This window comes from Falco rusticolus, chromosome 9 (genome assembly GCF_015220075.1).
Source record: "Falco rusticolus isolate bFalRus1 chromosome 9, bFalRus1.pri, whole genome shotgun sequence".
NCBI lineage: Eukaryota > Metazoa > Chordata > Aves > Falconiformes > Falconidae > Falco > Falco rusticolus.
Genome location: NC_051195.1, coordinates 52,693,454 through 52,705,783, shown reverse-complemented (window position 1 = coordinate 52,705,783; position 12,330 = coordinate 52,693,454). Strand labels below are relative to the sequence as shown.

The 12,330-nt window shown below is 39.6% G+C and overlaps 1 protein-coding gene across 5 annotated transcripts in view; it reads left to right on the top strand.

Annotated features, from left to right (window-relative positions):
• The window catches only part of GARNL3 (GTPase activating Rap/RanGAP domain like 3), a 74,961-nt gene that overhangs the window by 25,390 nt on the left and 37,241 nt on the right, over window positions 1-12,330 (top strand). For 2 of the 5 annotated variants that reach the window (XM_037399041.1, XM_037399040.1), the window contains exons 1-6: window positions 7-183; window positions 6,431-6,500; window positions 8,834-8,908; window positions 10,344-10,443; window positions 10,891-11,009; window positions 11,796-11,860. The exons of 1 other annotated variant lie outside the window; for it this stretch is intronic. In XM_037399041.1, coding sequence (XP_037254938.1) covers window positions 128-183; window positions 6,431-6,500; window positions 8,834-8,908; window positions 10,344-10,443; window positions 10,891-11,009; window positions 11,796-11,860 — 485 coding nt within the window. In that variant the 5' untranslated portion in view covers window positions 7-127. Of the gene's footprint in view, window positions 1-6; window positions 184-6,244; window positions 6,501-8,833; window positions 8,909-10,343; window positions 10,444-10,890; window positions 11,010-11,795; window positions 11,861-12,330 lie in introns of those variants that run through there. 2 more of the 5 variants (XM_037399038.1, XM_037399039.1) reach the window with 2 other exon arrangements.

The following is a 12,330-nucleotide window of genomic DNA, read 5'->3' as shown; positions in this document are numbered from 1 at the left end:
CCGGGGCGGGCGCGGCGGCCCTGCGCCGGGGCAGCGGGATGTGCGCGGAGCTCCCGCCGCCTCTCCCCCGCGGGACGGAGCCGCGGGAGCGACGCCGGGGCGACGAGGCCTCCGGCCGGCCGCCCGCATGGAGCTGAGCGGCGCGGAGGCGGCTTCCACCCGCTTCCTCGGCCTCACTCAGCGGTACCGGCGCCGGGGAGGCGGGGGCCGAGCTCGGGCGGGGCGCGATGCGGAGCGGGCCCGCGCTGCCGATGGCGGGGAGGCGGTGCCGCGCCTCCGCGGGGGGCGGGCCGGGGGGGCCGCGGGGCGGCGGGACACCGGGGCCGCGGGGGCTGCGGCCGGCGGCGCGTCCGGGCTCGGGCGCGCGGTTTGGGCAGCGTTGGGCAGGCGCGGCTGAGCAGCGATGCAGCTCCCCGGAGCGCCCGCCCCGCGGCGGGGAGAGGGCATCGGCGGGGGGCAGCGCGGGGCGCGCAGGCTGCGCCGCGGCGCTCGCACAGGTGCAATCTGCAAACTCACCCCGCCCCGCGCCGCCGTGCCCCCGTCAGACTCCCGATAGGCAAAACTTGTGGTTTGACACCAGGGTCCTAAAAGCACATGCCTACGTGTAGCGCAGCAGTGTGTTTAAACTTGCGCTGTTAGACTTTCGGGACTGTTCCAATGTGGCAGTAGGTTCCGCTGAAGTGGGAGGAAGCTGTCCGCTCTCCTCTTCCTCACGGCTGCGCCTTTACACCGCCCAGCAGATGGGAGAGGCAGGCGCGGTGTGCGCCGGGCGCTGCACGGGTGTGTGTAAGCTGCTCTTTTTTTCAGATGGATAAAGGCTCGTCTGTATTAAAACACTTTGCAATATAAATACATTTTAAATTATCAGGTCAAACTGATCTGAGCCACTGGTAAGCTAACGGAAATACTTCAGTGCTGGCAGTTCTTCTTAATAGGATATAAACTATTTTAAAACTGGCATAACTGCAGCCGCACTGTTTTTCTGATGTCAGTCAGGTCAGGACTGAGGAAGGATGTAATCCAATGAAGAAAATTAGTAAGACAATCTAATATTAATGACAGCATAATTTAAAAATTAGATTATGTGGTATGTCAGTGAGTTGACGAGTACAAATTTTAGTAGTAAGTGAGAATGTAGAGCCAAAGATGCACGCAGGCTGGAGTTCGCTGGGCAATATGTGCATCTATGCAAATGGGCTGATAATGTAAATCTCACCTATGCTTTAATTGAGGCTAAGATGCTTAAATTTCATAAGGTTGTCTGTTGTATATGTTGGTGTGACATTCTGCTTTAAGTACTTTATACAAAGCATGTGGCAAGTATGATATGAAGTAGAAATGAGATACGAGGTTATTAGGTTGAGAAGAAGCAGAGATTAGCTATTGGGTTTAATTCTCATTTTTAAAAGGACTGTTACTGTGTTTGAAAGTTAGGTATGTTTTAAGTACTTTGAGTTGGGATGCAAATGGATAAAAATTAATATTAAAACACTAGTTTTAATTGGTGTTTTCCTTGGATATACTCCTGTTTTTTAATTAGCAAGGGTGGTGTCAGAGAAATGCTTTTGGTACCAAAGGGTGTGGTTTGTGGTGAGACAATGTATTTCTGCAAATTATTGGAATATAGTTTGTGGAGCAGTAGGTGTATGAATGTTTCAGGCACAGAAACTGTTCTTTATGCTTTTCCTGGGCTTTGTGTTTTCCATCTATATCCAGTGATGTAAGAAAATAGACTTACGTCTCCCATTAAATGTGTTCTCTCTTGGTCTTCTCCTCTGCATTATCTGATGAATGTACCCTGTTTTGCTGCATCTGTGAATCTCTGTACCCTTAGTAGGGCTAGATATTGGGTATTTGGTTTGGAATGGAGCCCTGTGGGTTCGCCTTAGAAAGCATGCATGGTTATCATGTCTTTCTTTTTCACCTGTGTTGCAGTAGGGGCCTGTGACCATGGGTTTGCACTGGAGGCTGGCCGCAGTACTGCAGTAACTCTTCTTCTCAAGACCTGATCAAGAGTGATGCAAAGCCTTTGCCAGTTTCCTTGAAGAATGTGACAGTGCCATCTTCTTTTTGTTTTATGTATACTGCTGTTGGCTACTGTCTGCGTGCTTATCATTTTGTCTATCATGCAATGACAGAACTCTGAAACAGCCCTGCTCTCTGTCATTCTGTGGCCCACAAAGCTGATTAAATGTGAAATGTTGGAATATGTTGGAGTGCCTCCTAAAGGCAGCTGGTTTATGGCTTATCGTTACGGAAATGCTCAACAAAAGAAAAAAGTATCTAATAACTGTACTGGGATTGTTTAGAGAGAAAGTGGGGTTTTTTTGAGGATCTGGAATAGAGGATATATTCATGTGATAGAGAATAGTTTTGTAGACCTCACAACAGTTGTGAAGAGCTTTCTATTTGCAAGTGCAGGTAAAGCATAAATTCTTGGATCAGATGGTCTACTTCCACATCCTCTCTCTCATAGACATCAGGGGGTCTTTATGCTGAACCTTTCTTTCAGTTAATCTTCCTCCAGAATTTTGCTAGAAGCAATGTTGGGTACATCTGACAGTGTGGAGGACAATCATCTTCTCCATGTTGAGGAAAAATAAGATTTGAATGGTAGAACCAAACTTAACTCTACATCTCACATTGTCTTTTGTTTTGCTGTGACTCTCTGGTTGGGAAATGTTACTGCAGTAGTCATTGTTGGGATATCTTAATGATCTTAACCTTAGTCAAGATCAGACCAGTGTATCTGGTCTGGTCTTAATTCTGCCACCATCTTTTGGACATTACTTTCCAGGCTCTTTACCTGGTCTGCCAGGCATATACCTTAATAGGCATTTTGAGGTTTTGTATTTCTAAATAAATGGCTTTCGTGTCATGTCCTCCTTTAACTCCGTAACTTACATTAGTGCATTTGTGTGTTGTATGCCTATATCCATTTTTCAGCTATACAGTCTTTGGGTTTGAATACTTTTTTAATGTGTGTTTTTTTTAAGCTTTTTGTTAGCTACTGACTTTATCTCTGCAGCATTAATGTGCTCAGATCTCAGCATGCTTTTCCTGACAGTTTGACTTTCACTCAGCTGGAATATCACCAAATTAAGGTATAGGACTTATACACACTTAGTTTGTGTGTATGCAGATAGTTCTAAAATGCCTTCATAAGTCCCTGGGTTTTTCACGCAGGTAATTCATGAGATGGCATTTTCCTCTAGTGTCGTGCTTTTTGCACTTAGCTTTGCCACAAGGCAGAAAGTAGTTCAGTTTTATAAACCTCAGCTTGTTTTTTCTCCTGCTTTGGAGACCTGTGGCATGACTGATAAAAGTCTCTAAAAATTATCCAGACAGAGATGGTTCCATTCAAAGCACAGTAGGCCAGATGGTCTTTGTGGTGACTTTCTAATATGTGTTATATTTGTGTTTGGGGTTGTCCAGATGTTGGACACACAAAACAGTGACCTGGTTTTCCCAAGACTTTAAAAGATTTGTTGAGCTAGTGACTGTTGCTGGATTTTTTTAATTTTTTTTTTTTTTTACCCATTCCTTGAATTGTCATCTTACGTATATTTCTTCATTTGATCAAAGACTGAATTTCAGAGCTCAGTGACAGCAAAATCTCTCTTGACTCCTGTTTCCATAACATTCTGCCACCAATACTGACGGTGACAAGTGTTCATTGATCGGAATTGCTATTACAGTGGTTTCTAAGGCAACACCTTAGCCACAAAACTGAATTTTGTAGAACAAAAGTAGCATGCAAAGAAAATGCTAGCACTACCACGATTGCCTGATTTTTCTGTGAAAGAAAAAAAACACAACCAAACCCGCACTGCCTTAAAATATATTGCAAATGAGGCATTCCATTTGTTGCATGGAGGATCTGCCAAATTTCATGTCAGGAACTCTAAAAATGGCATTTGATGCATTATTACTTTTTAGGTTTTATCTGAACTTTCCAAATTCTCTCCAAGATTTGTGAAGAGGCAAAGGATCGCTTTCAGCCCATACAGAACTAACGTTGGGACCTCTTTTGTTCTATCTGGAAAGGAAAAGAAAATCTGATGTATTTATTTTCTTTGTATAGATGCTAATCTTGAAATACTTTGTTACGCAGTCTTAATAACTGCAGAAAAGAACTTGTTAGCCCAATTGATGTGTGTTTCCTTCTGAAAGAAGTCTGCAGACTTTGAAAGTGCCATCTTTGGGCCATGGGTAGCAACTTGAAGTAGCTTTCCTTACTCACTGGAGCGGATTCTTATTGTGGCTCGTTTGTAATTTAAATACGTCTTAATTTTTTAATACTGTTTCTCTTATCATTTTGTTTCCATCTGCTTTCTGGCCTGCTGTGGGGGGAAAAGGAGGAGTTGTTACTCTCAATTAGACTGCAAGCTGTTTGCATTGCAGGCTTTAACATTTTTTTTTTTGATATCAGTAAGTACAGTAAGGCTCTGAAATTCTTATGTCTACAAACAGCTCATCATAAGTAATATCAAATTGTAGCTGCTTTGATGACAAGGGCTGTTAGATCAGGACCCAAGCCCAATTTCTTCTTGTATCACAGACTTTTTCCATCTCTGCTGTGCAGGTTCCTGATACAGGAACTTATTTTTTTCCTGAAAGATATTTCATGCCAATTCTCAGGAAGGTTAAGATTAATAACTGTCCCCAGTCAAACATATGTTTGTCATACAGGCGACCACAAGCTGAAAGCTTAAATCATTGTATTTGTGTTCAGGTTATAATACTTCAGAGTGGTTGTTTAGGAGTTTGTAAACCTTCTTCTGATGTAGATTAGGCTCAGTTCCTGTAGGCGGTTTCCCTCAAGTCACTTCTATTACTGCTGATGTGGCATGTACGCGTGTGCCCCCATAGATGTCAACACAGACTGTGGCTTCACTGCCTTCAGGGGTCAAACTGGCTATATTACAGTCATTTAAGCTTAGGAAGCAGTGCAGGTATGTTTGTGCGACAAGGGGTCTGTCTGAAAGGCAGCTGACTGAGAAAGTACAGGGTATGCGTTACCAGAAGCAAAAGTGTCATATGAAGGTTTTATTCATGTGAAGTTAGAAAGGCAGCTCTGCTGTTGCAGCAACTAACATTCCTGCTTCAGTGTGGGTCATTTAAAATTACTGTTGTCATGTTCTTATTCTTCCCGCATGATTTACATACTGGAAGCAAATACTAGAATTATTTTGGTGAGTTTTAAAGTTCTGTTAGATATGGCTGGTTTGTATTGCTTCTCCTTGGGTAAAGATGTGGAATCCAACTGAACAGAACTCAGAAATATGAATTGCATTTAAGAAATTTTAAGTACTTATAAACACAGATCCAAATAGAAAAGCTGTCTAAGAGTTAAAATGTTTTGGAGTCTGGTGTTGCAGTATCTCATACAGTCAAGAAGCACATAGGAGGATGTTGCATTAAAATTTAGATATTTTGTTTATCAATATAACATTGCAATTTACAGTACTGATAATTCTCAGAAAAATCAGTCTCTTACTGCTGGAGAGTTTATTGTTGTCTTGGTTGGTTTACCATTAAAATTAAATTACTATATTTTCATTACTGTTGACTGAAGGGTGAACTGTAAGTTTGGAATATGATGGAGGGATTGAGCTGCTAGCCCTGGTACAGACTGGGTAATCAAGGTTTATGTTAAATTTGCATCTAAATCCTTATTTAGCTTGTGTTTGTAACACATATATCCCCGTTACAAAGGCAGGAGGCTTAGTGTTTATAGTTAGGAAAGGTGTTTGCTATCCGTTTTAGCCTCATGAAGCTGGGAGTGGTGTGCTTAATGTGATATGACGGCATGAGACTGTATGTGATAATGCACATAGATTTTGAACTTTGCATGCTAGGATTACTTTTGCTTGCTTGGTAATTTTATCTTTGTTAAGGTTATTGGGGGGAAAGTCTATGAAATGCTGTTCTTTCCTTACGCTTTCAATTAAAGTAATTGTTTGGTTTCTCTTTGGGCATAGGCTAAAAAAAGACTGGAAAAAAACAGTAGCAACTTACTAAGTGTGAGTTGAGAATAGTGCAGATGTTTGAGGCATTAAGTTTACTGTAGATTTTTCTTCCCATAGATTAAATGCAGATTTCAAACATGTTTATAAACCACCACCCACTTTGGAACTCTGATCACGTCATGACTAAATATTTAATTTAATCATAGCTTTTGCTTCTGTTCAGGACACAGACATTTCTTTTCCTTTGAGGGTAAGGCCTCTGGGTCTGGCCTCTGAAAGCCAGACTGCAATGGCTGCTAGAGATTGTGTATATTTTAAGAAGGGTTCCCTGCAGTAATGGGTTTATACACTGCAAACCTTGTTCAGCAGGAGTGGTGTATGTTAATGGCAAGGTACAATGTTGCAGGAGATGTAAGGCTAGTTGACTTGTGTACACTGATGAAGCATTTCTATTCCAGCTCTGTCTCTGAAGATCTGGGTTGCAGACGTGGAGAGTTTAGCAGAAAGCATTATGGATCAGTGGAGCTTGTAAGTTTACATAGCCTGTCCTTTGATTTTAGCAGCTGATAATGCAGAGCTCAAATCTTTTTCATTTCCAAGTAAAAAAGTTGATCTAGTATGAGAAATGTGCTTTCTAACCTGGACTTGAAAGTTACAGGGTAATAAAAAGAGGCTTCACAGAATAGGTATTACACCTGTGCTAGGAAATCTTTTTACTACCTTATTTATGAATATTTAATCATAACAGGACAGGAAGTGTTATATAGATACCATGTTTACCCCCAGGTGGAAATTGAGCCATTTTTCCTCTTACAAGCTGAAGATTGCAAAATATTAGGGTAGTATTTGAAAAAGTACTTGCAATTATGTGGGTTAAACTATGTGTGCTGGTCTGTGTACATATGTATGTGTGTGTGTGATTTTATGTGTATAGGCCTCAGAGTAGTGGGAGAGGGCTTAAAATTAAAAGAACTGGTCAGAATAAGGATATTGAAAACTCTTCCCTAAAATCTGCCAGTTATTCTGTGTTTGCTTCAAATTCAAAGATTGAGTTGGCACTTCATTTTTCTCACAGACACATTTCCCTGCGGTGAAAATAGCAGTGTCAGCACTTAACATCACTGTATACAAGGCCATACTGAAATTACATAAACTTACTACAGGAAAACAGAAGTGGTGAGGGGTAAAGAAACTGAACTCCAGATCTCTTACTGTGAGAATAAGTCACTATTTTTCTACTAGCTATAGTCATAATTTAAATTTCTTGGATAGTATATTCATTAATATGTTCGTAAATTAATGGCTTAGTTGCTGGAAGTCGCATTGCAAGAACACCAGGTATCTTTCTTTTCTTTCTGTATGTTCCACATATTAGAGGGGGTGTTTTAATAAAAAAAAAAAAGTGAACTGCTTTCTGCTGAGCGGGTCTTTCATTACTAGTGCTTAGATTCTTCTGCTGGAAAAGAAAAAAAATACTGGTAATTATAAATTCACAGTAAGCTCACACAAATGGACTTGTGTTTTGATCGATTTTCTTAAAATTCTGCTAGTATTTTATGAAAGTGCATCTTTATCTTTCGGAGTATGAATGTATAAAGGTGCTTGTTACCCTTTCAGATTTCTAGATGTTTAATATTGAACCTTTCTTGCTTAATATTTTCCTCAGCAGCATCTCAGTTGCTCAGTTATTTCCACCTTTTATTTATTACAGCACAATTATTTTGTCTCTGTCTTAAACATTTTTTCTTATGTCTTTCCCACTGGTGCAATACGACCAGTTGTCCATAAAATTTCTCTTCAAACTTATACAAGACACCAGTATGTGTTGGAGTTCTGGCCATGTTAGTTTATTCCTGACATAGCCTCAGATCACCTCAAATTGGCAAGCAGCAAAGAGAACTTCCAAGTGTTGTGATAACTCTTCCACCAAGTAAAGGGATAAAGTATTATCCTAGAATAATATGGATTGCTAGATGCAAGCAAGGAATGATTGGTTATTGTTGTTCAGGTCCTGTTTTGTAAGTTTGGTATGATACATGACAATCTCATTTTTTACAGTTTTGAGAGGAGTAACATGCAATATCGTTGGCAGCATTCTCCTTCTTTTGTAGGGAACCTAAGCAGTGTTGCTGAACACATCAGAATTATGTTACCCTATGTTTTACTGACTTCTCAGGAGCTTTTTTTTAACAAAGAGTTTCAGTGTTCTGGGACTCTCTAGATTCCCTTATAAAAAGACCAGGCATTCCTTCTAGAGTATTTATGAAACTGTTGAAGTCTTCAGCTGGAAACAAGCCATATTTTCTGGTGTTAATGCTGGAAACGGACCAGGACATCTCCTGTACCTTATGTTGTTCAGTATCATCACTGTTATGTTTGGAGATTCTTGCTGCTCTCCATCTCCTGAAAAAATCTATAAATAAAATGCAGTAAAAGACTGCTAGTCCCAATAATACTGCCAACAAGTAGAGTTTTAGCCTTAACAAGGTTGAGAGGGCAAGAATCATCACATCTGTAAGACTCATTGTTTGGAAAGGTGCAAACTTCGAGATCAGTTTCTGGAAAGTGGACAAGTCCCTCTGTAGGCATTCTGTGTGTTGGCGCAGCCAAAATCTTGAGACAGGAGAATTTCTGATTAGTATGGGATCGAGCAAAAGAGTGAACAGCTCTCCCACTCATGCCTCCTTAGAGTTATAATTGGGTCATTCCAAATCTGTAGCCTAATTAGTAGTAGTTGTGCTGATCCCTTCCCTGTGGGTAGTCATATAATGCCTGGGAGAAGAGGAAGCCATGGTAAACTTTGATTGCTGGTTATATGGCTATTTTTGGAACTAGAACTTCTATCTTAATATCTCTTATAGCTTATATCTAGTGATGCTGATGGAGCCATTCAAAGAGCTGGACGGTTCCGTGTGGAGAATGGCTCCTCTGGTGAGGTAAGTGGCTAAAGATACTTATAGAAAGCTGCAGAAATAGTTCTGTTTCAGTTATTCTTCACCACTAAAAGATGTATTTGCATTCAATTACTAAGAAAGAGGACTTGAAAATGGTAAATAATAGGAGAATGTGAGAATCTAAGAGGAGGGAGATGGTGGGTCCCACACACACACCAAAGTCTAGCTTAGCTGCTCTTTCAAGATTATGTGGTCTTGACAGTTTAATTTTTTTAAAGGGAAAAAATGGTATTCCATTTAGTTTTGGTAATGTTTTGCTCACCTGATCATGTTAGAAGAAAAAGACCTATCTTCTGAGTAACACTTTGCATTCTCTAGTTCATCACTTTTATTGGTGTCCTGGTGATACTACAAGCTGGTTGCTTGAACCCAGGTGCTACTGTTTTCAGCCTTTGTGCTTTTAAGTTTTTCCTTCAGTGTGATGAGGTTATAGCTTCATTTTATTCCCCTTTAGTTGTCTTTCAGCAGCTATGCTTATCTTTAAATAAGAGATAAAGAAGCTGAGTGGAGCCTGAGAGTCATTCGCTCCAGTTCTTTTGTGTTCCCTGTAACCTCTCCAGTGATACTTGGGTTTCTACTTATCCTCATTTTTTATCTTCCTTTGCAAAACTTTTTCAGCTGTAAATATCTTAATATTGAAAGAAAGAAAGAAGACCTCATATTCTTGAAATATATGAGAGGTCCTGGTAAGCTTGTATTGAACTAATATTAACAGTAAACAATGATCATCTGTTTGCAGCAGCACTGGGTGCAGAGTTTAAAGCAATCTAACTATTCTGCATTGATTCTCAGGGGGGTTGTGTTCTGCACACTTTTTAGTTCACTTTCATGAAGTTCAATTAGCTTGTATCACAGAAGGATTCTCTGAGTGTGTGATGAATGGCCATATGGTGAATGGATATGGAGAATGGCTTTTTCTCTGCATACGTGAACTTTTAGTGGAAAAGGACTTGAGGGATGCTTGGGGGTTTTATCTGGCCTATCCAGAAACAACATGGAAGAACTTCAAGAGCATGCTCTGGTCTAGCGAGGAGTCTTTGAGGATTATTTTGGGAAGAACTGAGAAAATAAAAAGTTGAAGGCAGAATTCTGATTATTTATTTAAAAGTTTTAAAAACACTGGTCTTCAAATTCCAAATTGAAATATCTTCTTTTCAGTGGGGTGGTACAATAGGAAAAGACCGTAGTTACTTAGAAAGAAAAGGGGGTGGGGGGGTGGGGGGGGTTGCAGGGGAGAAGGAGAGGGAGAAATTTTAGTATCATCTGCACAACAGCTGACTTCAGAATAATTCTTTGCTTTTTAGTACACAGCTAAAGCTCTTCTGGTGAATCAGCCACTCTTGATTGGCTTTTGCCTATATTATGTTCTTTTTTTGCACTTGGCATTTGATCTGACAGTCTCCCAATTCTGTTTCAGAATACAGACTATACTCCGGGTACATGGCACAGAACGGACGTGCATTTGGAAAACCCAGAGTATCATACACGATGGTATTTCAAATATTTTTTAGGGAAAGGTAATCATCTTTTTGCAAATGGATTGGAAGTTTTGATCAATGAAAATGTAATGTAGGTTTGAATTGCTGTTATTTAAATACGGAAAGAAGTATGGTGTTAATTTAGTATTAATGCATTTTCTGTACAGAAAACAAATTATTGTTTCATGTATTTTCAACCTGAAGACAGAGAATGGGTTTCTGTAAGCCATCAAAAAGAGATGTTTTGAAACCCTTCTTGGCCTTGAGGGCTGTACCTATCTCTTGGTTGGTTTTTGTTTTTTTTTACTCATCTGTATGTAAATACATAATTATTTATGTAGATAAGTATATATTTTTACACATGAATGCATGTATTTACACATTTATACGTGTGTGTCTGGGTCTGTGCGTGCATGTCTGTGTATGAGCATGTGAGCAGGTATGCGTGTCTTCTTTCTCACTATGTTTCTTGTTTTTCCCTAACAGTTCATCAAAATTATATAGGTACAGATGCAGAGAAGAACCCTTTCTTTCTGTCCGTTGTACTGTCTGACCAAAACAATCAGCGTGTTCCTCAATACCATTCAATACTGTGGAGAAAAACAGTAAGAAACAAATACTTAACTGCTGCTCTGACTTTTTGTTTGTTTTGGATATGTTTATCACAGACCTTTTTGCTTTCTTCAGAATTTCAGCATTTAATACGTATTTTTTCATTTTATACGATAAGAATATGTAACTCCACCATAGCAGATAAAATTAAACTAGCTTTGTAGGTAACATTGTACTAAACTTTCGGACATAAATCTGTAATGTCAGATATTTTTTAATTGTTCTTACCTGCAACCCTGTGTTATTTTTAGAAATGTTGCCTAAATTGTTCTTGTTTATGCCCTGCGATCAATTTAGGCAATGACTTTATACAAAAATTCTAAAAGCAGTATACAACGTTAAGAAAATAGGCAGGTGTGATACTGTTTTCACTAGTATTGTTTAATGATTTATTTATTCTTTTCACTTAATGTTCCATAAGAGCCTTTTATCCAAGCAATTAATCTAAAACTCCTGCATGCACACGTGGTTCACCCTTTTTTTTTTTTTTTTTTTTTAAAGAAATAGCTTGTCACTTCTACTAGTGTCAGCAGTCCTTATATCACATGCCAAGGTAGCCAAAACTAAGTAAAAAATAATTTTTTTCACCTTCCATGACTTTTCACATTCCTTTTTTCTTCTTTATTTTTTTTCCCCTTTTCAAACAAGCAGTAAATATGGCTCAGTAAAACTAGCATGTTTTTGTTCTTTTTTTTAACTTGTTTTTATTAATATTCATAGTTGAATACACATAAAAATTCACTATGTCCTGTAATATCTCCTAGCTTTTTTCTTTACAGGGTACTCAGAAAATATGTCTGCCTTATAGTCCCACAAAAACATTATCAGTGAAATCTATATTAAGGTATGTATTACCAAGTAAGTTATCAGTTAAGATATTTGCCTGTATGCCTTGTCCTGTAATTCAGAAGCTCATGTTGCATGGTTTTCGTGATAGATTTGTAAAAACAGGTTTACAAATCTTAATGATTGAAGGCAGCAAAAAGTGGTTTTAAAGCCTGTTCTGGAATAGACAAAGTGACAACTTAAAGTGGAGAAGAATCCTTAGCCCTTTTTCTTCAGCAGAGGGACTGTTCTCAGGTTGATTGGAAAGCAGGTGCTAAGTGGAACTGCAGTGGGTGAGAAGAGATACCTTTTATAGTTAGAGAGACAATAAACAGACCTAAGGAACAGCAGAGACTGACTGGAGGGGTGGTTATTATGTGACCCTAGCAGGAGGAAGCAAACAGGGGAGAAACCAAGAATTACGTCTTCAGTTAATGGTCTCCCTGTAAGTCTCACCATGGGTGTTACACACAGTGAAGCCAAGAAAAT